Genomic DNA, 22,346 nt, shown 5'->3' with positions numbered 1-22,346 from the left:
CAACAGTATATTGATGAACAGTGTTTGGCAATTTGGACCACTGCGTTTTGATGCACGGTGATTAATACTACTACTGCTAAAGTTAATTTCAGTTATACTGGCGGTTGCAGGTGATCTCCATTTTCGTCATGTCACACGCATGCAGGCACCACACCAACATGATCAAATCCAATTTCCCAATCTCCATTCTTGATTGGGAGTAAGCAGTCCACTCCAACAGACACAATTTTATACATTCACACACAGTGCTTCGTTGTTTTATATACATATAGTTGCAAATATCCCAGTTTCTTCCACACTATTGCTTGTCAACCCCAGTAGTGCTACCAATGGCGTCGGCTTTGTTCCTTTGGCTTTCATGGCTTGTGCTCTCCCTCCTCTCCGTCTACCTCCTCGATCTCCTCGCACACTCCCGCCGCTGCCTCCCGCCGGGACCCCGCCCTCTCCCGCTCATCGGCAGCCTCCACCTGCTCGGCGACCAGCCACACCGCTCGCTCGCCGGCCTCGCCAAGACGTACGGCCCGCTCATGTCGCTCCGCCTGGGCGCGGTCACCACGGTGGTCGTCTCCTCGCCGGACGTCGCCCGCGAGTTCCTGCAGAAGCACGACGCCGTCTTCGCCACCCGGTCCGCCCCCGACGCCGCCGGTGACCACACAAGGAACTCCGTCCCGTGGCTTCCCCCGGGACCGCGGTGGCGCGAGCTCCGCAAGATCATGGCGACGGAGCTGTTCGCGACGCACCGGCTCGACGCGCTCCACGAGCTCCGGCAGGAGAAGGTGTCGGAGCTGGTGGACCACGTCGCGAGGCTGGCGCGCGACGGCGCGGCGGTGGACGTCGGCCGCGTGGCGTTCACCACCAGCCTGAACCTCCTCTCGCGCACCATCTTCTCGCGCGACCTGACCAGCCTCGACGACCGTGGCGCGTCCAAGGAGTTCCAGCAGGTGGTCACGGACATCATGGGGGCGGCCGGAAGCCCCAACCTGTCGGACTTCTTCCCGGCGCTCGCCGCCGCCGACCTGCAGGGCTGGCGCCGGCGGCTGGCCGGGCTGTTCGAGCGGCTGCACCGGATGTTCGACGCAGAGATCGAGCATCGCAGGCGTGTCGCCGGAGAGGAGCATGGGAAGGTGAAGGACGACTTTCTGAGGGTGCTCCTGGGGCTCGCCGCCCGCGATGACGACACGGCGGGGCTCGACGACGACACGCTCCGGTCAGTTTTCACGGTAAGGACATGCTCCCTCTGACCAAAATATAAAAACCTCGATTTTCTAGTGAATCTGAATAATCTATCCAAAATAATGGTAAATGTCTTGTAGAATTTTAGGTTCTTATATTTTACCACGAAGAGAGGGTTCAGCTTTTTCACATGCTGAAACGTCTAGCGAGTTCCATCGTAGCTACTGTAGGCAAACAGAAACAGCAATAGTTAAATTAGGTTTGCTGTCAATGTCGCATACTTCCGTTTTTTAACCCATATTGTTGTTAACTTATCGTTGAATTTAGTTTCACGTCGGTAATTGATAATGGGGTAGCACAACTTAAAAAGTGAGGGCAGTACTTACCCAAGACTAGTCTCACTAGTACTAGAGAAACGATTTTCCTGAACGAGAAGCTATTTAGTTTACAGACGAACCCTTAAGAAGCCTGGACATGAAAATCGCATGCCAAAATAAACTGATTTTCTTATTTTTGCATGCGAGCATTGTTGGCCTCTTAAAAATATACTTACAAGTCTATCCTTCATCCTCTTTTCCCTCCTCTACACTTCAAAATTCAAAATTTCATCCTCTTTTTCCTCCTCAATACTTCAAAATTCAAAATTTCACCTTGCGGGCCTCTTGAAAACATGCCTACAAGTCTATCCTTCCTCCACTTATCCCTCCTCGACACCTCAAAATTTTATCTCATCCACCCATCCACGTCATTATCCTTTCTATCCTCTCTCTCTCACTCTCTATCCTCTCCCACTCTCTCACCTCTCTCTCCCGCGGCCGGCGTGGGCGCGGCCAGCGGCACCGCGCGGCTTGGCGGCGTCCTTAGCGGCAGCGACCGAGAGCGGTGAGCTCGGCAGCGTGTGTGCGCCGCTGCGGATGACCGCCCCCCACCTGAATCCAGCGGAGGCCGCTGCCCCACGCCCCGATCTGGCGGCGACGGTCATCCCCCGCCCGGATCCGGAGGCGGTGGCGGCCTCAGCGGCATGCGCGCGGCGGCGACCGAGAGCGGCGGGTTCAGCGGCGCGTGCGCGCAGCGGCGGCGGTGGCGGCGGGCGGGCAGGCTCGGACGGTGGGGAGGCACCGGATCCGGCTACCGCGACGGCGACGGCGACGATGACGATGACGGAGACCGCGATGGCGACGACGACGGCGACCGTGAGGAGGGTTTTCTTTTTTTGGATTTTTTTTTTTGGTTTTTTATTTTTGCGTGCGGGCAACATAACCACCCCGCACGCGAAAATCGCGTGCGGGTGCGCCACCCACACGTAAAAATAGTGATTTTAAAGACACTTGGTTCCAGACGGTTGGAAGATCCGCACGCGAAAATCACTTTTGACCGCACAGAAGAAACATTTCTCTACTAGTGTGTTTAGGGCTGTATAGGTCCAAGACCTAAAGTTGTGACTCCGGTTGGGCCTATGGTAGATCAGGCCCAATGTGACCTGGATGGCCCACGGTTGGTGGGCGAGGCTATGCACTCTAATAAGTGGTATCATAGCTCAGGTTTGGAATCCGCAATGATTTCTATGAGTCACATGGGTTGATGTGACGGAAAAGATTGTTGACAAAAGTACGATATTTACACAAATATCGGATGGCTACCTCCTCGTGTGCAAAGTAGAGTTTTCACAAGGTTTGGAATCCGCAATAATTTCTATGGGTCACATGGGTTGATTGACGGAAGAGATTATTGACAAAAGTATAATATTTACACAAATATCAGACGGCTACCTCCTCATGTGCAAAGTAGAGCTTTCACACGGTTATTACGCGGGTAATGCTGCAGGTGGCTTATCTATTCTATTTTCCTTTCTCTTCTCTCTCTTTTAACCACTTTTTTAAAAAATATTTAGACAATTTTTCCTTCTAAATTAATTATACGATTCATGATTCAATTTTATCATTACGTTCGTCATAACTAAATCTTTATAAATTGATTCTGCTTGATTATATTTATGAGAAAATATATAATATGATTACAGATCTAATTTAAACATTTTTATATTATACACGAAACAATGAGATGTAAATGTTGGAATATTTGAAAATACTCAATGAAACATACAAAGTACAATACGTGCAATATTTCTAAATAAATAAGTAAAACATTAGAAAATAATGAAACATCCGATGACACTACATGCACCATTAACAAATAAACTACTGAAACATCACAAAATAATTATTGAAACATTAAAAAACACACCCGGTGCGACATTTAAAATAGATCCATTATAACACAAAACTTAAATGATGCAGCATAGTCAAATTCTAATTGTAACATTTATTTCTCACACGTCAAACTCTTGTTGGAGAAAAGAACGGTACAACTGCACTGAACCCGTCCCCCAATTTCTTCTTGTAAATACATATAGTTGCAAATATCCCAGTTTCTTCCCCAGTACTGCAATGGCGGCTTTGTTTCTTTGGCTTTCATGGCTTGTGCTCTCCCTCCTCTCCGTCTACCTCCTCGACCTCCTCGCACAATCCCGCCGCCGCCTCCCGCCGGGACCCCACCCTCTCCCGCTCATCGGCAGCCTCCACTTGCTCGGCGACCAGCCACACCGCTCGCTCGCCGGCCTCGCCAAGACGTATGGCCCGCTCATGTCGCTCCGCCTGGGCGCGGTCACCACGGTGGTCGTCTCCTCCCCTGACGTTGCACGCGAGTTCCTGCAGAAGCACGACGCCGTCTTCGCCACCCGGTCCGCCCCCGACGCCTCCGGTGACCACGCCAGGAACTCCGTCGCCTTGCTGCCCAACTCGCCGCGGTGGCGCGAGCTCCGCAAGATCATGGCGACGGAGCTGTTCTCAACGAGCCGGCTCGACGCGCTCCATGAGCTCCGGCAGGAGAAGGTGGTGGAGCTGGTGGACCACGTCGCGCGGCTGGCGCGCGAGGGCGCGGCGGTGGACGTCGGCCGCGTGGCGTTCACCACGAGCCTGAACCTCCTCTCCCACACCATCTTCTCACGCGACCTGACCAGCCTCGACGACCATGGCGCGTCCAAGGAGTTCCAGCAGGTGGTCACGGACATCATGGGGGCAGCCGGAAGCCCCAACCTGTCGGACTTCTTCCCGGCGCTCGCCGCCGCCGACCTGCAGGGCTGGCGCCGGCGGCTGGCCGGGCTGTTCGAGCGGCTGCACCGGGTGTTCGACGCAGAGATCGAACATCGCAGGCGTGTCGCCGGAAAGGAGCATGGGAAGGTGAAGGACGACTTTCTGAGGGTGCTCCTGAGGCTCGCCGCGCGCGATGACGACACGGCGGGCCTCCACGACGACGCGCTCCGGTCAATTTTCACGGTAAGGACATACTCCCTCCGTCCCATAAAACCCCATTCCTACCATCTGTGGCGGATCCAGGCCTATTTCGTGGGGTCGACTGACCCACAACTTTTTAAAAAACATCCTATAAACTTTAATTTTCATGTATAAATTCAAAAGAATTTAGAGAAATGACCCCACTTAAATACGAATCATTAGTAATTAACCTAGAAGCTTAAATTTTTAGCTCCGCCACTACCTACCATCTCATGAAGAGATTAGTGAAGAGTAAAAAATTAACCAAAATACGTCTCATTATTGAAAAAAGTAGTAATGTTGATGGTAGATAAAGGGTATTTAAGGGAGAAAATTTCTCGTCTTATGGTTAGATAGAATATTAGAAGTTGGTTTTTTTAGAATAAAATTTAAATTTCAGAAGTTGAGTTATTTTAATGGAGGAAGTACGTGGTATTTCCTCTGTCCAAAATATAAAAGCCTCGATTTTTTAGTGAATCTAAATAATCTATCCAAATTAATGGTAAATGTCTCATCGAATTTTATGACGAAGAGGGTGTTCAGCTTTTTATGTGCTGAAACGTCTGGCGAGTTCCATTATAGCTAGTGTAGGCAACCACAAACAGCAATAGTTAAATTAGGTTTGCTGTCAATGTCGCATACTCCGTCCGGTTTCATTTTAATTGACGTTTTGGACAATAATACGGTCTACAAAGATAATATATCTTTGACCTTATTTTTCTATTATAATATATACAATAAATAAATACATGTATAATTTTATTATAGTGTTTTGAAAGACAAATCTATATATGTTGTTCTAGTTTTTTTAAATAAAATATTTTTAAAGTTATTGATGGTCAAAGTTATAAAAGTTTGACCTCAATCTTGTCCAAAGCGTCAATTATTATAGAATCGGAGGGAATACTCGTTCCTTTTTTAGCCGATACTGTTGTTAGCGTATTATTGGGTTTAGTCCCACATCGATAATTAATGATGATGAAGCATAACATAAAAGATAGGGGTGGTCCTTACCTATCAGATAGTCTTTTGGGCTGTGTAGGTCCAGAACTTAAAGTTATGGCTTTGATTGGGTCTGTGGTGGAGCAGGACGATCATACATCACCAGTCCTTAACTTTTTCAAATCGTTCAATTTACATCCCTTAGTTCAACCTCTTAGTTCTAAGAAATACGCATGTAGCTCGGAAATCTTAATTCGTTATCTCTTCAATATTATAGACTACAGGAGATAGCTTAGAGCTTAAACACAATCATTTATACAAAGCATATAATGGGCCTGTTCGGCTGCCATTCCGGCGGCAGCGCTGCGACTGCAGCTCTTGCTTAGTGCGGCTGCAGCTGTGCTGCTTGCTGCAGCAGCTAGCTGTGTGTAGCTGCGAAAAATAGCAGCCGAACAGGCCCAATATCAATAGCATGTGCTAATGCACGGGTTAAGTTAGTGATTAGTGCTGAATAATTCATCACCTGAATGCTCTCTCATAATTAAGAGTGTGCTATATATTAATATCTCAAAGTGGTTTTTGTTGAAGGATTTGTTTGCTGCTGGAAGTGACACAAGCTCTAGCACTGTAGAATGGGCGATGGCAGAATTGCTTAGAAACCCATTACCAATGGCTAAAGCATGCGATGAACTGCAACGAGTTATTGGATCCACAAGAAGAATTGAAGAATCTGATATTGGTCGACTGCCCTATTTGCAAGCTGTCATCAAAGAAACATTTCGATTGCATCCACCTGTTCCATTTTTATTACCACGTCAAGCTACAACAACAATTCAAATATTGGGCTATACAATACCTAAAGGTGCAAAAGTGTTTATAAATGTTTGGGCTATGGGTCGAGATAAAGACATATGGCCAGAGGCAGAGAAGTTTATGCCGGAGAGATTTCTAGAAAGGGCAACTGACTTTAAAGGTGCGGATTTTGAGCTCATTCCATTCGGAGCTGGAAGACGGATCTGCCCTGGATTGCCATTAGCTGTTAGGATGGTCCATGTGGTTCTTGCATCACTACTAATTAATTTCAAGTGGAGGCTACCAGTCGAGGTCGAAAGAGATGGAGTTAATATGACAGAAAAGTTTGGTGTAACTCTAGCAAAAGCCATTCCTCTATGTGCTATGGCCACATCAACTTGAGTTAGAAGCCAGGCAGCCACTTCACTGGACTGCTCAAAAACATTGTATCAGGTATGACAATATTTTTCTGTCCAGTGGTCTCTTTTACCAATCATGATGGAAACGGATTGTCAGGTTTCTCTGCAGTTGCTTCAGTCCACGGAGAAGGATAGGTCTGATTTGGCATATGTTATCAATGCAGTCAAGGATCTTATGGGCGGTGACAGGGAAATTCTCTTTAGCAAAGTCTGTCGTAGTCAAAACCGGGTTAGCCACTGTTTAGCGAATAAAGCTCGGTGTGAGTCTCTGTCAGGCCTGTGGCCGGATAATAGTTGTAATTTCATTTCATGGTTAGCGAATAAAGCTCGGTGTGAGTCTCTGTCAGGCCTGTGTTTGAGTAATATAGATCCTTTTCCTCGAAAAAAAAATGTATGGCAATATTAGATGATTAATGTGGAATACTGTAATAAATCATTACGTGTATTTGTGGGGATATATTGTTCCAATAGGATAAATAAGCTGAGATTTGGATATTTACTTTTTCTTCCACTTGCTAGGAAAGCAAAAAACAAAAACCACAAGAAGATGAACACGACATTAAACTAATTGTATAAGTGGAACGACACGGCAAAAGAAGGCCAACATATAAACTATACAGTGTAGCTCTGAATATTATTTTTTACAAGATTAACAGGCAGCTCTGAATATTTTTCGAGATTAAAGTGTGCACATAGTCCTTAAACTTATTCAACATTCTAATCTATCTCCCCATACTCTTAAAAAACGGATCTACGTATCACAACTTGTTAAAATGCATCATTCCGTTTTGAATTGCCATAACTTCTCTGCGATTCTACGTGGGGTTGAGATGACATGCCACACAGACATTAAAGTGGTATCATCACTAAGTCTACACTAACCGACAAATAAGACCCGCCTAGACAATTTCTTTTTTTTTCCTTCTATGTTTTTTCCTTTCTTTTTCATCTCCTTTTTCTCTCTTCAGCTGCAGCCGCCACCACCGCCACCAACCTCACCATCCTTCCTTCTCCTATGGTGATGAAATCCAAGTGTAAGGAAGCCCATGTTATGCCCACCACCGCAAAGCTCCACACCTCCGCCACCACAAAGCACGGCCTCACCGATTATGTCGCTAGTTGTGATAATGAAGCCCACATTCAAGATAACAAGTGGCCACCTAGCTGAGCTCGAGAATGTTGGCCCTTGGTGCGTGCTCGGTTGATTGGCATAAGTCCGTCGACCTCTGCTGCCTCAGCGTGCTCGGCTTGGTGCCTAACGAGCATCTCCTGCTCCAGTTTGTCTATCTCCTCGGTCGTCATGGCAACCTTCGACTGTAGCCACCAGCCACTAGAGCTCATCATGCCCGCTGCCTATCTCGCTGTTGCCGAACACGAAAGTGTAGAAACCCTAGCTCAACCGCCAGAGAGAAATTGCTAAATCTGTCTGTACCGTTGGCCTCCTCCAAAACTGAAGGTACAATCACTTTCTTCATAACACTTCCACCGTTTCCCATCTCCTTCCCATTGTAACTGTTGTTGAATCTCACCTAATCATCGCGAGGCCGTGTCAGGGGGCTCCATGCATGAATATTTTCCATGTCACTCGTCCATGTCAGCGCCGGAGACAAGTCAGACACGTGGGTCACCCTGTATTTCTCAGTGATTTTGCAAAAGCGCCCCACTCTTATTCACATTTTGTTTTTTTTTTCTCACGATGAATCAGTCACCTGAGGAATTGAGGGCAAAGGTGAGGTGGAGTGGCTGCCTGCCTGAGAAATCAACAACGAAGTAAAGGACGATGGCAACTTGGCGATGCCTTGAAAGTGGACAACGGAAATATCGCTCCACTGAGCGGCGTTGACGTGGCCAATGTGGTGGTGTCACATATAGCCTACAAGCAGCCAGTAGGCGCACGCATGGGCGGGGATTACCAGGAGGCCGGTGGGGAGGTGCCCGGTAGATGAAACTGACCAGGCGGCTGCGTGGGGCGTGCTTCAATGTGCTTTTGCTGAACTAGTGGTCGGAGTCGAATTGATCGAACAGGCAATCTCTGAATCTTCTTTTGATTTGCGAAATAGGCATTGGCCAGAATCTTTTTTTATTTATTCCTAATTAATACACGAATCATAATTACCTCTAAATTTATTCCTAGTTTTGAATAAACTAGCAGTATATACATATTTCTAGATGGTTAATTCTATTTATTTTGAAAGATACTTTTAACACCACAAAAAATTACTTCTATTTTTCTAGAGAGTTACTTCATCTACCAATATAGCTACTTCTGAAACTGTGAAGAATTACTTTTAATACCGTGAAAAATTACTTCTACTTTTCTAGATTTAGAGTGGAGTTATTTCGATTCTTCTAGATTTAGAGTGAAGAGTTAGTTCTATTTTTATTTTTCTTGATTCCGTTATTTTTCTTTAGTAATATACTTCTAATACTGTAATTATTTTCTTAATTCTATAATTATTTTCTTAGAGTTATTTTTCCTTTGCTCTATAGGTACTTTTAGTGTCATCAACATTAATTATTTTCTTAATACTGTAATTATTTTCTTAGAGTTATTTTTCCCTAGGTATTTCTAATATCGTCAACGGTTACTACTATTCTCTTAGAGTTACTTCCTATATGATGAAAATATTTTTTTCAAAAAAAATATTATTTTAAAATAAAGATAATAATTGCATTTACTCGTGAATGTTGTCAACATTTTACTTCACAAAGTTTCTTATTTCAAAATTGTCCTTATTTTCAATGAAAAGAAGTAAATTACTTTTGAATGTTTAAATATATTTAACATTGAACTCGTTTTGTCATATATTTTGAATGGAGAGCTATACTTTGAATGGATTTTACAATAATACACGATTTAAAAATTATAAATCATGAAAAGTTGAAGGAAGCCATAAAAGAAAGGAGCTAGTGAATTGGTTGGTGTTAGGGCATGTACAACCTAAGACACGGGTAGTAGTAGCCTCAGGTGGGCCATACCACCTAGGCTACACAGAGAAATCTCTGTCTCCAATGGAGGATACACTCAAATAGGTCCTATAAAATCTAAGGGTACTATAGGAAGATATTGCATCCCACAATGGGTGTCCTAGCCCACAAAACCACAAGTGTTGTTTTACTCTCCTAATTTTATTCGGCGATGCCTCCGACTCATCTATTTCCACCTCTTTCTCGTCGCCTCTCCACCTGCCCCAGAACGCCGCCTCTGACTTCGTCGGTTCGCCCCACCGCGCCACCGCTAACTTCGCCACACCGCGCCACCGCTGACTCCGCCACACCGCGTCGCCCACAAGCTTCCGCTGCTCTCTCTCCCTCTCTCTTTCAAAGTGTGGGAGCAGCGGCGGCGAGGCCCACGAGGAGCACGAGCAGGAGGAGGACGCGGCGGCCGCAGCAGCGGCGGCGAGGCCCACAAGGAGCACAAGCAAGAGGTGGCGGAGTGAGATCCAGTCGGTCTTTTTCCCCAAGTCGTCACCGTCTCTCTCTCCCTTCGCCCGTCATCGCCGGATCTGGTAGGTCACGCCTCCTACTCCCCACCGTGCTGCCGCCAACTCCGCCCCGCCTCCTACTCCCCACCGTGCTGCCGCCAACTCCGCCCCAACACGCCGCTGAGGGTGAAAGGGGAAACTACCACTGCGAGAGCGGAACCACAAGCGCGAGGCTTCGCCACATCATCACCCAACGCGAAGCCCCAAGCTGTGGCTTGGCGAAAAGTAGTCGAGAAGCACGTCCCAAGGAGAGGAGGAGACGAAAAGAAGTCAAGGAGCACGGTCCCTCACAAAGACGTCGTGGCTCTACGCTGGGGAACACCTCCAGCTCGAAAAGGTACGGCATTTGAACGGCGTCGCCAGGGATAGGCCCTTGGCCCCATATCCCCATCACATAAATAGGCATCCTGTTCCACACCAGAGCTTCCCGATACAGAAGATCACATGTGCCCGGTACAACTAAGAAAATAGCTATAGGCCGTGTTTAGTTTCATTTAAAAAAAATAAAAATTTAAAGTATACTGACACATCAAATATAGCACCATATTATCAAATCATGACAGATTCGTCTTGCAAACTGTGCAATTGATTTTATTTTCACCATGCATACGTCAAATATTTAATGTGACAGAAAAGTTAAAAATTTAAAGGGAACTAATCACAGCCATAATAACAAAAGCCATACTCTCTGTATTAAAGATCCAACAGGTTCAGAGAACACGCAAGCTCAGAACTACACATCACCAAAATTGGAGCAAGTTTGGGGGTACATATCCGCTCATACAGTGGAGGATTTATTTCTCGATTCTACGAGCTTTTTAACTAGAGTTCGACCGGGAAGTCAATTACGGATAGAAATGAGCATCCTGTCTTCACAAAACCCATGCACACAACAGTGGGCATGAACCGCATGATATTCACCATCAAGTTTAGTAGGGCTCCACGGGTGCGCGGAACTTGGCACCAGCGTAGACAGCAGCCGCACCAAGCTCCTCCTCAATCCTAAGAAGCTGTTGAAATAAGAAATAGCATGAATTAGTATAATAATTTTACCCCTTTTTAATGACTAGCTTAAGCATATGCCTGGATTCGTTAACGCCTGAACACAAATATGCATGAATTAGTGGACAGTATTAACTGAACTACCCATTAACGCATGAAAGCATCTGAGAACAAAAAAAATCATGCTTGGGCTAAAGTAATCATTCAAGTCTTTCAGATCTAAACAGCACGAAAGAAATGCAGATAGAGGTTGGCTGGGTCAGCTGATTGGTTTTATACGGTACAAAATATGAAAAACTACTTGCCTGGTTGTATTTGGCAAGGCGCTCTGATCGGCAGGGTGCTCCAGTCTTGATCTGACCCTGTTTCAGAATGACAAAGATATATTCAGCCCTCACATTTCAGTACAAGAGTAACAACTAATACAGGATGCCGTAAAGTTCACTACAGTGAATGTAGAGCACAGAATCTTACCGTGGCCAAACCAACAGCCAAATCAGCAATGAAGGTATCCTCAGTCTCACCACTGTGGCAATGAAACACAAGTCAATATACAAATGGTTGGTAGTCAGACCAGGTCCACCAGGAATAAAGACAGGTAAGCATATCAGTATACCTCCTGTGGCTGGTCATCACACCCCAGCCAGCACGCTTTGACATCTTCACGGCCTCAATACTCTCAGTGACAGATCCAATTTGGTTAACCTGTTGAAAGACAAGGGTGATATATTCGCACATGGAAGATAAACTATTAAACGTGAAGGAAAGAATCAATAGAACCATACCTTCAGCAGAAGAGCATTGCATGACTTCTCCTGGATTGCCTTTGCCACCCTCTGCATAACATATATTAATATTAATGATCAACCACACTGAAAGAGAGATCATATTTAGAAGTAATAGAAAACTATGCACTCACGGTTGGGTTGGTGACAAGGAGGTCATCACCGACAATCTGCACTTGCTCTCCAATTTCAGCGGTCATCTTAGCATAGTGTTCCCAGTCATCCTGGTCAAACGGATCCTCAATCGAGACAATGGGGTATTCACTGACAAATGACTTGTATACATTCTTCAGGCTATCACCAGATATCTTTTGTGAACCATCATTGTTCTACAACAAAAAGAATCACAAATGTTCCCAATAAGTTCACAGCATTATATACATCTACATGATATCAAACAGTGAGCCAATCCCTACTATCAAAAATGAAACAGATTGCCACCTACCTCCTCCTTGAAGTTAAGGTCATAGGTTTTGTCCTTGTCATTGTAGAATTCCGAAGCAGCAACATCCATTCCAATGACAACCTACCATATCAGGTTGCAAAAAAAGTCTCAAGCCTCAGTCAATCAAAAACATTAACTTATGCAGAAAGATAAACAATAAATTAATCAAAGTACACAAACCTTGCCAGTGTATCCAGCCTTTTCAATTGCAGTCTTCAAGAGCTCAAGACCCTCCTTGTTTTCCTGCAATATCACACAACACAAACGATTCAAACCACATGCTAAGTATATTCATTTAGATTTCTAATTACGGATTAGCTTCATACATCAAAACAGAAGTTATCTCAGCATCTAACATCAAGCAAATACAAAGCAAAACAGGGAAACATAATTGAAGTGAAGCACTTCACATGGATCAACAGCATAGTGGAAAGAAAGATAATTGAATTCACTGCTGCAGGCATAAGTACCTGAATGTTAGGAGCAAAACCACCTTCATCACCAACATTGGTGGCATCCTGACCATACTTCTTCTTGATAACAGACTGTACAGATAAAATTAATTAATTTTCAATGACGTAAGATGGGGAAAAGGTTTAAAATGAAGATGAAAGAATTACCTTCAGGTTGTGGTACACTTCAACACCCATCTTCATGGCCTCCTTGAATGAAGCGGCCCCAGTAGGAAGGATCATGAACTCCTGCAATATAGAGCACATCATTAAATAACTTTATGAGCAACACATAGAATGAGAAAATCTTAGTTCAGATCACTGCCTGCATGGCAAGCTTGTTTCCAGCATGTGATCCACCGTTAATGACGTTGAATGCAGGTACGGGCAAAACCAGTTGCTTGTTTCCAGCAAGGTTGGCAATGTGCTGCAAAACAGAACATATTATCAGTTGGCAAATTCATAAACGAATAGATAAGAGGGCAATAAATTGCACATCTTAACATGCAGCAAACCTGGTACAGAGGAATCTTCTTGATGATAGCTCCAGCTTTGCAAATGGCCAGTGACACAGCCAGGATTGCATTAGCACCAAGCTGCACATATTGATAAAAGACTTAGTAGAATCCACTTACAAATGGTACATCTACAATTTTCATGACTAAGGCCCATGACCAGATGGATTAGATAATACCTTCTGCTTGCACCACCCCCACTCATTTTTGGTTCCATCAAGCTGCTGAACCATGAAGTTATCAAGCTCAGCCTGTGACGTAGGGTCCTGCAGAAGAAATAGAGCATATAATGAATTCTGGATTTAGTCTCAAAATACAACAGAATAGGTGAACCATGAGACAAACCTTGCCAATCAGAGCTGGGGCAATAACTGAGTTCACATTGTCGACAGCCTGAAACAACAGAAAAAAAATGTAAAGAAACAAAAACAACAAAAATAAAACATTGTAACAGGTACCAGAAACAAATTGATTTTTTATAACCCATGAAACAAGTATACATCATGATGCAATAGGACCAGTATAGCAAGTTGACTAATTTATTTAAGCAGTTAAAAGGTGGACAAGTCATAATTGATTTGACTGTCTTTTTTTAGTTTGGCCAAGACAATATGACTTTCTCGTCTGCCACTAATTATTTGATAGAGAGAACATAGAATCTGAACTCTTGAGTAGTTTAAATTATAGCACAGCAAGGAATGCAACTAGGAACATGCTCCCATGGCTACAAGGAATTTAACCAAAAATAGCATTTGTTTGGATTCAATCTCCAATGCTAAAATAGATATTATCAATAGACTCACTTTAAATGCTAAGAGAGCTTGATGCTGGTGAAGCAATAACATTGAATAAGGGCAGGATGTTTTATGTTAAAAAATCAACTGATCTCTTACATAGTTAAATATCTAAAATAGTTTGCAACATAAAAAGTATCAAAGGCAAACCTTGGAAACACCCTTTCCCAAGTAATCAGATCCACCGTCCCTCAATTCGAGAGCTTCATAGACACCTGTAGATTATGAAAGAGATGAGATTAGCTTCTAGCCAAACCATAATCACATCATTTAAGATAATGTGAAACCATGGTTATGAGCAAACAAAGCAAAAAAAAGAACATCTAAATAACCCACCAGTTGATGCACCACTGGGAACTGCAGCCCTTGCAAAGGTTCCATCTGAGCAGCACACATCGACCTGATGCACATATGTATCATAAATTATACTAGCAACCAAATAACATTTTGTCGCAACAACATGAAAACAAAATGAAACATTTACTGTATACATGGTAAGAGTTGGATTTAGAACTATCGACCCACATCACAATTACCACACCCACGGTCAACAATGCTTCGACAATAATGAAGCCACGAGCAAGTGCAGGACCCACAGATCTGTACCATGCATCCTTCAAATCCGTAGAAAAATGTATGACAGGTGGGGGAATTCGTGCACGGCGCAGCATCTAATTGATCTAGGCGATAAATCAATATTCGCATTAAATCTAGGCGATACCTTAACCCTCGCTTTAAATCCAACACAACAGTCGTTCACTGTCTCCAGATCCCACCTACCCTCCACAAAACCCCTCGCGAAAAGGGGTTAAACCCTGCACCAAATTCCGCAAACAACCCCGCAAATCGCCTAAACCCCCAAACAACCTCGCCGGAAAAAACGAATCCACGGTCATCGCGACGGCCTCAGCGCCCCCCACCCCGCGAGATCGACGGAATCACCACACCGGAACGGCCCATCTGGCCAGATCGAAGCAGGGAGGCCGCGAGAGGCGGAAGAGATCAGATCGGCAGCGGGAGGGAGAGAGAAAGCTCGTCTCGGCGGCGGTACGTACCTCGACGGTGGGGTTGCCCCTGCTGTCGAAGATCTGGCGCGCCTTGACGGACACGATCGTCGCCGCCATGGGAGGAGGAGAGCTTCTAGAAGGTTCTAGCGGCGGAGGAATGGAGGAAGGAGACGGGGTTGGTGCTAATAAAGTGGGGTTTCGATGGATGCGAGACATTTAGGGCAGACCGCCCATTTATAATGGAGGGTGGTGAGTTGGAAGCAGCCCTAATAGTTACGGTCACGAGGAGGGTCGACGTGCAGTGTCGCTGACAGTGGGCCCGGTTTGGGGTGGGATTGGGGTGTGGTCCCACGTGGAGGTGGGGTTGTCGATGTTCTCGATGCGGAAACTTGTGGGCGTGATGGAAATCGGCGCCGCCCTCGCGTCGCGGCCCGCCGATGGAAGGAGGTCTTCGCCAGCCGTCGGATTTTGAAAAGTTGGGAGAGAGAGGAGAGCACCGGTTTCCTGGCTGGTCTCGTTTTTTTTTTCTTGCTTCTAGGCGGCTGAGGGGGTCGTGCCATTAGTACGGTGGGTCCAGCCAGATGGAAGCGATGGACGCGAAGGCCGAATGAAGCCCTGGCGCATTGGGCAGTTGACAAGGGATTGAGAATTTGAAATACTCTGCGGTATATTTCACCGCGCTTTTATCATATGGAGCCAACAACACATTAGGCTTACATGTTAGTGATAAAAGCACGGTGCATTGACTGTAGAGGATCATGATTCGTTGACAAAAAGATTTAAGCATTATTAGGGAAACAATTTTAATCATCAAATCAAAAGGAACGTTCCCTTGTCATTTGAAAATTTTGATAAGAAATATTAATGATTCCACGTATACTCAAAAGCTTTTATATTTTGGGACTGAGGGTGAATGTGAATAGTTTTTTTATTCATGTGTTTGGTCGTGGCCACATATTTTTTAGACGATCAACAACTAATCAGTGTGTTCGTTTATTAGCGCATGAGTAAATAGCATCATTGCAATCTCCACCTATGCATGTGCCCAACTCCGAAGTGACTCCACACCTTTATCGATGAGATTTAGTTTCAAAATGAAGAGGATTTTGTTGAGTTGGTCTCAGCATGATTTGTGAATAGACCGAAGGGAAAGTTGTTGTGTTCGTTGACAAATGAATCAATATATCATAGGTTCGAATGGTATGTAAAGGTACATCCAACTCTTGTTAGAACAAATAAGACTAGAAAAGATGTCTAATAACAAACCATGGAATGTTTTAAAGAGTGAAGTAAATGAACAGTACATAAACTTAAGCGGGTGTGATATCTAGGTTCTGAACTCTCAAAAATATTTTTAGTGCCTAAACATGTTTTGGGTGTTATGCAAGTTCAAATGGGTTTCAATCTGCTCCGTAAACTAACGTGGGGTGCCACGTAGCATCTACGTATTAGTGGGATCCACATGTCCGTCACAAATCGAACGGTTATACTTCATATCAAAGTGGGTCCAGTAGTTGTAAATTGATGATAACATGGAAACATGTGGCCATGTGGGGAGAAATAGAAATTATTTAATACTCCCTCCATCTACTTTTGATAGTCATATTTCCAAATCTGAAAAATTTATTTTTGATAGGCATATTTTAATTCAACAACTTATCATCTTAATGGCTTTCTTGAATTTAATGCGTGATTCTTCATTCTTCCACACTAGTTGGCTACATGGGCATCGAGAAATGTAAATATTAATGAATCGTTTGTTTACGAGGAATGACTAGTAGCATATTTAAATGGATGATAAGTAGAATCACTTATTCTTGGTCTGTGTGCCAAGATAAAATATGACTATCAAAAATAGATGGAGGGAGTATAACTTAGTGACATGCAATTTTATAGTCATAGAAGATCAGTTTTGCTATATGTTTATCAACAAATTTTTCTCCTAAAACTTTGTAAATGTAAATATAATGCAATCGTAGTGTAATTACGTTGTAACCTGCATACAGTTTTCAATGTAACTGTTGACGAAAAAATCAAACACACCGGCCTGGGAGATCTGCTTAGCTCCAGTGCAGGTCCAAAGGTTGATGAGATGCGGACGTGCCAGTCAGTTTGATCCTGCAACTGACAAGATATGTAAACAGCAGATAAAACAGCCGATCGGCTGACAAGCCGATGGAGTAGTTCCAGCCGATAGCGATAGGGTTTAAGTAATCAGCAATATATCCAATGTAGATAATAATATAAAGGCAATCGGTTGATGATGATGTAATAAAATAACAACATAGTCCAGTATAAACCAATTGGCTAGCATTGATATAACAGAATAAGCACTGATCTGAAGGTTAAAGCATACATCGGCTGGAGGTCCGATGTCATGAAATCCACAAGATTAGATTAAACAGTAAAATCTTTGTTGCCATCAGCTAAATCCAACTTATATGTACATGCAATCCTTATGAGCTGATGCAACGTCTAGATAACTCACCGGCTAAAACCCCGATGAAACCCTTATTGGCAATCAAGAAGCAGGCTAGAGATTATGGTTCTAAACACGACTTAGTAGATCAAACTTAACTGATGCAGCACTAAGTATGAAAAGAAACATAATATCTAGGTAATCAAGCCGTTGACTGAGTTTTCAGGGTGGTAGATGTCTAAGCTAATCTAATCTAGCAACGCGATTTAGCCGATACCGGCAGAAACCCTAAAACGAGAAGCAGCCGATAGAGCTAAATTGATATGCTAAGACTAGATTAACAGAGACATATGATAAATAGGTAGGCAAATATATCATCCAAACCAGAGTAATCCAAGAGGTTGAATGTACTGATGCAGCCTTGAACGACGACGACGTAAACGATACAATTGCCTGGGCCGACGGAACATTAGACTTACCTCTTAGCTGGAGATCGAACACCGATGTAGCCCCGCGTCAGGTGCCAAGTCCCGCCGGATGATAAAATAAAGTAGAAAAGGTAAAAGGTAGCGATGCGCCGAATTGTAATGATCGTGAAGATAGTTTACAATGACTCCGGGTGTACATATTTATACCCATGGGTAGATACTAGTCCTTGTAGGACAAGAAAGAAACTTTCCTAAAGATAAAAGGAAAACATAAAGTTCTTATAGGACACTAAACACACTTTCCTAAAGATAAAAAGGAATCTAACAAACTATTCCTAATTAATAGATACAACTAACTTCTTCGGACTCGATCAGTACGTGGCAATCATCATGAAGCACGTCAACTCAATCCGACAATGATTCCAATATCACCTTGCCGGAATCGGCTACATCGGCTTGCCTTCTCCGATTCGGTAACTACCGATGCACACTGTAGCCAATGCGGTTCCGAAGCCGATTCATACCCTGTTTCCGTTATTGATTTCCTCCCAAATCCGCTTCGGCCTTAAATCCAAATCCGATGTAAATTTACCAAATTTGGTCGTTAACAATAACTTGTATGTAATTTGAATCATTTGGTTTGCTTCACGATTTGTACAAACAAGGAAGGAGAAAAATCACAACATGCGCATACATTAAGGGATTCAGTCCCACGACCTCTGCTTTGTGAAAATAGCATGTTATCATAAGATTTTTTTTAAGTTACATATACAAGTTATACATAGTTACATATAAGTTACAGTATAATTACACTACTATTGTACTATATTTACATTTTTCAATTTTTAAGAATAAATTTATCGACAATTGTATAAGAGCAGATACAATAGCAGACTATTCGCCAGCTACAACCATATTTTAATGAGATAAAAGATGAGAGAGAAGAGTAGCGGGCTACATATCTGTAGCCAGCTGCAGCATGGACTCCAAGACGTAATGTGTGTATGACAGGTGGGACCATATACTAATAGTGTAGTACGCATCTATTGTATGAATTAGCTATTACATTGGCTATAGATAAATTGGAGCTAGTAGTGGGCTATACTATTAAACTTGCTCTAAGTAGTCCCATAGGAGATTAGCCCCTTCTTTTCTAGTAGTTTGCATTAGTATGGACTTGGCCCCACAACACCAATTAACTAGTAGTTGCTAAATGGTAGAATAAGGGTTTCGTCTCCAAGAAAAAATGAAAACAATTTATGCTGCGGTGAAGCGCATGCATGAACAAAATGAAGCAAAACAAATAGAATAGAGCAAGCATTGATTTTAGTAAGAACTCATAAACCAACTAATAGCATCCAAATACTTGCAAGTTAGTGTATATATTGTGCCATGAAAATTCATGTGAAAACAGATAGCTTTGACCGATTAGCGCATTGCCATACTACTATGCTCCCAGATAGAGTAGTGACATCCAACAAACTAGCAATAAGATGAAGCTATGAAGGAAAGCCTATGGAATACAACTTCATATATCAATAAACTAATAATAGGCAACCGCTAAGCCGGACGTAGGTTTATTACTCAAAGGAAACACCAAACATGTACAAAAACCTTCTTGAGTCTAATTGGTATCCCCTCAGGAGGGATGGCAAACAAACATGACCTAAATATCAAGTTTCGTATTGCCAAGATTTTCATTAACGACAAAAGGAAAGTAAAGTTTCCGTACCACCTCTATTGCATTCGCTCCTATGTTTTATTGACTACTAATATCCTTGTCGATCGCTATAATGGAATGATTATTTTTAGATTACGGAATATAATTAGGTGGGTTGTGTTGTCCTCATAAGTCCATCTCTATTGTGAATATAATATCTATCTCCATAATAACACCAACGTCTAGAGTTGAGTCCTCCTATCACTGAGAGCAGCAACAATGTAGTTTGATCATGTGTGAGGACAATGGGATGCATGGTCCCTCCAACCAAGGTGATAAGTTATCTACACTGCTACACTGCTAGAGGGCCATAGATTTGGTTGTGGCTTTGTGCACTATGCTCATCATTTTGAGTATCAGTTTTTGCATTTATTTAAATTATGCCAATTTGCAGGATGCAACATTTGCATCCTCTCCACGTGTGTGTTTATAGTTCCAACTTGTTTATTTTGTAGTCATGTACATATTTTTTTACTGTAATAATTATATACAAATTATAAATTTAGGATTTATGACGCATTTCATTCGATGTTGTTGCAAAGCATCAACCCTATACCAATACTGAGGATTACTTGTACCCGTATTAGAATGTGATAATGCATTCGATGTTTGTACACGTTGGCAACACAAACATAGCCAAGGGGTCATGCATGTAGTTCTCTTTTTTTTGTGTCACTTCTTTTTTTCTCCGTGAAAGCGTTTTCTTTTTTTTTTCCAGTGATTATCTCGTCGCATACGATGTTTTTCACGAAATTTTTTATTGTATTTTATAAATTGAATCTGTTAGGGTTATGGATACCACATACTTAATAGTAGTTGACTAAATCCCGGCAGGACCTACCGCATACCATGTCTTATACGGAAACAACCTTCGCATATAGGAGGAGTTCCGCATAAGGAAGGATGACTAGAGTTCTACATGGAAACGACAAGGACTACTCGTATTGTATCCATATTGGTTTCCCTAGTTCTACTTGGACAAGGGGACACCCATGGGTATAAATACAAAACCCCCTAGGAGGAGAGGGGACACAATCAACATACACGGACAACATAGACACTACAAAGCCACAAGCCAATACAAGCCAACATACGCCAAGACAAGACGCCGGATATCGACTTCAGGGATAAGCACGGTTAGTCCCTTACAGTGTCTCCGGATACTGTCAGGAGAGACGAAAGCGCTATCTCTAATCTCGCCGGGCACGGATTCGAGGAGGAAGACTACCCTGTTGTCGACTACGAGTCGGAACTTCAGACCGCCATGTCGACAACAATTAGATAGGCTACCCCAAATATTGTACTGGTGTGATTATGGTGAATAAAGAGGAACTCCGGCTTCGGCCAACAGGATGTAGGGCTATTACCTGACAATTCAGAGGCCCGAACCTGTATAAAAATCCATGTCTCCATCTCTTTTACCTCAATCTCGCATATATCCTAGTACTAACGATCCACATATTATGCAAATACAGGAATCGCGACATCAAACGTCGATAGAATCTTTCAACTCAAATTTAAGTTGAAAGTTTTTGAAATTTAAGTTGAATGTTTTTGAATTTTGAGATGAAATATTTTCAAATTTAAATTGAATGCTTTGAATTTTGAGATGAAATTTTTTAAATTTGAGTTGAAAGTTTTCAAACCTGAGTTAAATTTTCAATCTCGACTTGATTTTTTTTAAATTTGAGTTTGATGTTTTCAACTCTGAGTTAAAAATTTTCAAATCTTCATTGAAAGTTTTTAAATCGGAGTTGAAAATTTCAATCTTTGAGTTAAAAGTTCAAAATCTTTAGCTTGAAAATTTTCAAACCCAAGTTAAAAGTTTCAAACATTAATTTGAAACTTTTTAAATCCTGACTTGAACGTTTAAATTTAAGTTGGATGTTTTTAAATCTTTGACTTGAAAATTTAAATTTTAACTTATTAGTTTTCAAATCTGAGTTGAAAGTTTTCAACGAGTGAAGAGAAAGTAGATTGGATAAGGTGTACGCTGCTTCGCTCACTTCCGTATGTCTCCTTCAAATAGAAACCCCTATAATCGCAGCTACTGGGATGATGGCCTGTTTAGATTTTCTGGCAAAATTTTACACCCTATCACATCGAATGTTTGGACACATGCATAGAGTATTAAATATAAATGAAAAAAACTAATTACACATATTGCGTGTAAATTGCGAGACGAATCTTTTAAGCCTAATTACGTCATGATTTGACAATGTGGTGGTATAGTAAACATTTGCTAATGACGGATTAATTAGGCTTAATAAATTTGTCTCGCGGTTTATAGGCGGATTCTGCAATTAGTTTTGTTATTAGACTATGTTTAATACTTCAAATATGTGTCCGTACATTCAATATTACAAGCTAAAACTTTAGCAGCATATGCCATGCTAGCCTTCGTACTACTCCTACTTTGTAAGGAATTTTTTTCAGATTAGAGTTTCTATCTAGACTCTATTTGGGGCCTGTTCACTTTGATGCCATTTTCAACCTTACTAAATTTTAGTAAAGTTACCAAAAATATGGCTACATTTAGTTTGCTGCCAAATTTTGGTAACTATATAGAAAATCTTTGGTAAGGATTTTTTTAGCATCAAATTGAACAGACCATTGGATACAGGAAGATTGGAATT

General features: G+C 42.7%; 2 protein-coding genes across 2 annotated transcripts; one reads left to right on the top strand and one right to left on the bottom strand.

Moving 5' to 3' along the window:
* The first annotated feature begins 229 nt into the window (after nucleotides 1-229).
* Nucleotides 230-7,153, top strand: LOC127753182 (geraniol 8-hydroxylase-like). Its single transcript, XM_052278648.1, is given in 4 exon segments — nucleotides 230-1,220; nucleotides 3,587-3,654; nucleotides 3,656-4,508; nucleotides 6,036-7,153. Coding segments are annotated over 4 exon segments (2,418 nt in total). The 5' UTR covers nucleotides 230-329; the 3' UTR covers nucleotides 6,642-7,153.
* A 3,657-nt stretch (nucleotides 7,154-10,810) lies between these two features.
* Nucleotides 10,811-15,361, bottom strand: LOC127752536 (enolase). The gene is made up of 17 exons (XM_052277941.1): nucleotides 15,192-15,361; nucleotides 14,473-14,536; nucleotides 14,287-14,351; nucleotides 13,688-13,735; nucleotides 13,522-13,608; nucleotides 13,343-13,423; nucleotides 13,150-13,254; nucleotides 12,996-13,073; nucleotides 12,846-12,920; nucleotides 12,556-12,618; nucleotides 12,376-12,456; nucleotides 12,065-12,259; nucleotides 11,931-11,981; nucleotides 11,762-11,850; nucleotides 11,620-11,671; nucleotides 11,451-11,507; nucleotides 10,811-11,153 (listed from the first exon to the last, which is right to left on the bottom strand). Exons 1-17 carry the CDS (start codon nucleotides 15,357-15,359, stop codon nucleotides 11,073-11,075), a joined length of 1,440 nt encoding a protein of 479 aa, XP_052133901.1. The 5' UTR covers nucleotides 15,360-15,361; the 3' UTR covers nucleotides 10,811-11,072.
* Nucleotides 15,362-22,346: the final 6,985 nt, after the last annotated feature.

Source organism: Oryza glaberrima, chromosome 10, assembly GCF_000147395.1.
Source record: "Oryza glaberrima chromosome 10, OglaRS2, whole genome shotgun sequence".
Taxonomy (NCBI): Eukaryota; Viridiplantae; Streptophyta; class Magnoliopsida; order Poales; family Poaceae; genus Oryza; species Oryza glaberrima.
Note: the sequence above shows the minus strand (reverse complement) of the source record. Positions and strands in the feature narration are given on the sequence as shown.

Coding starts and splice junctions, on each gene's coding strand:
- LOC127752536 (XM_052277941.1), bottom strand. CDS start 15,359: ATGTCTCGCATCCATCGAAACCCCACTTTATTAGCACCAACCCCGTCT. Junction 11,982..12,064: donor TCCTTGTCACCAACCCAACC/GTGAGTGCATAG, acceptor TATGTTATGCAG/AGGGTGGCAAAGGCAATCCA. Junction 11,154..11,450: donor GCCTTGCCAAATACAACCAG/GCAAGTAGTTTT, acceptor TTATTTCAACAG/CTTCTTAGGATTGAGGAGGA.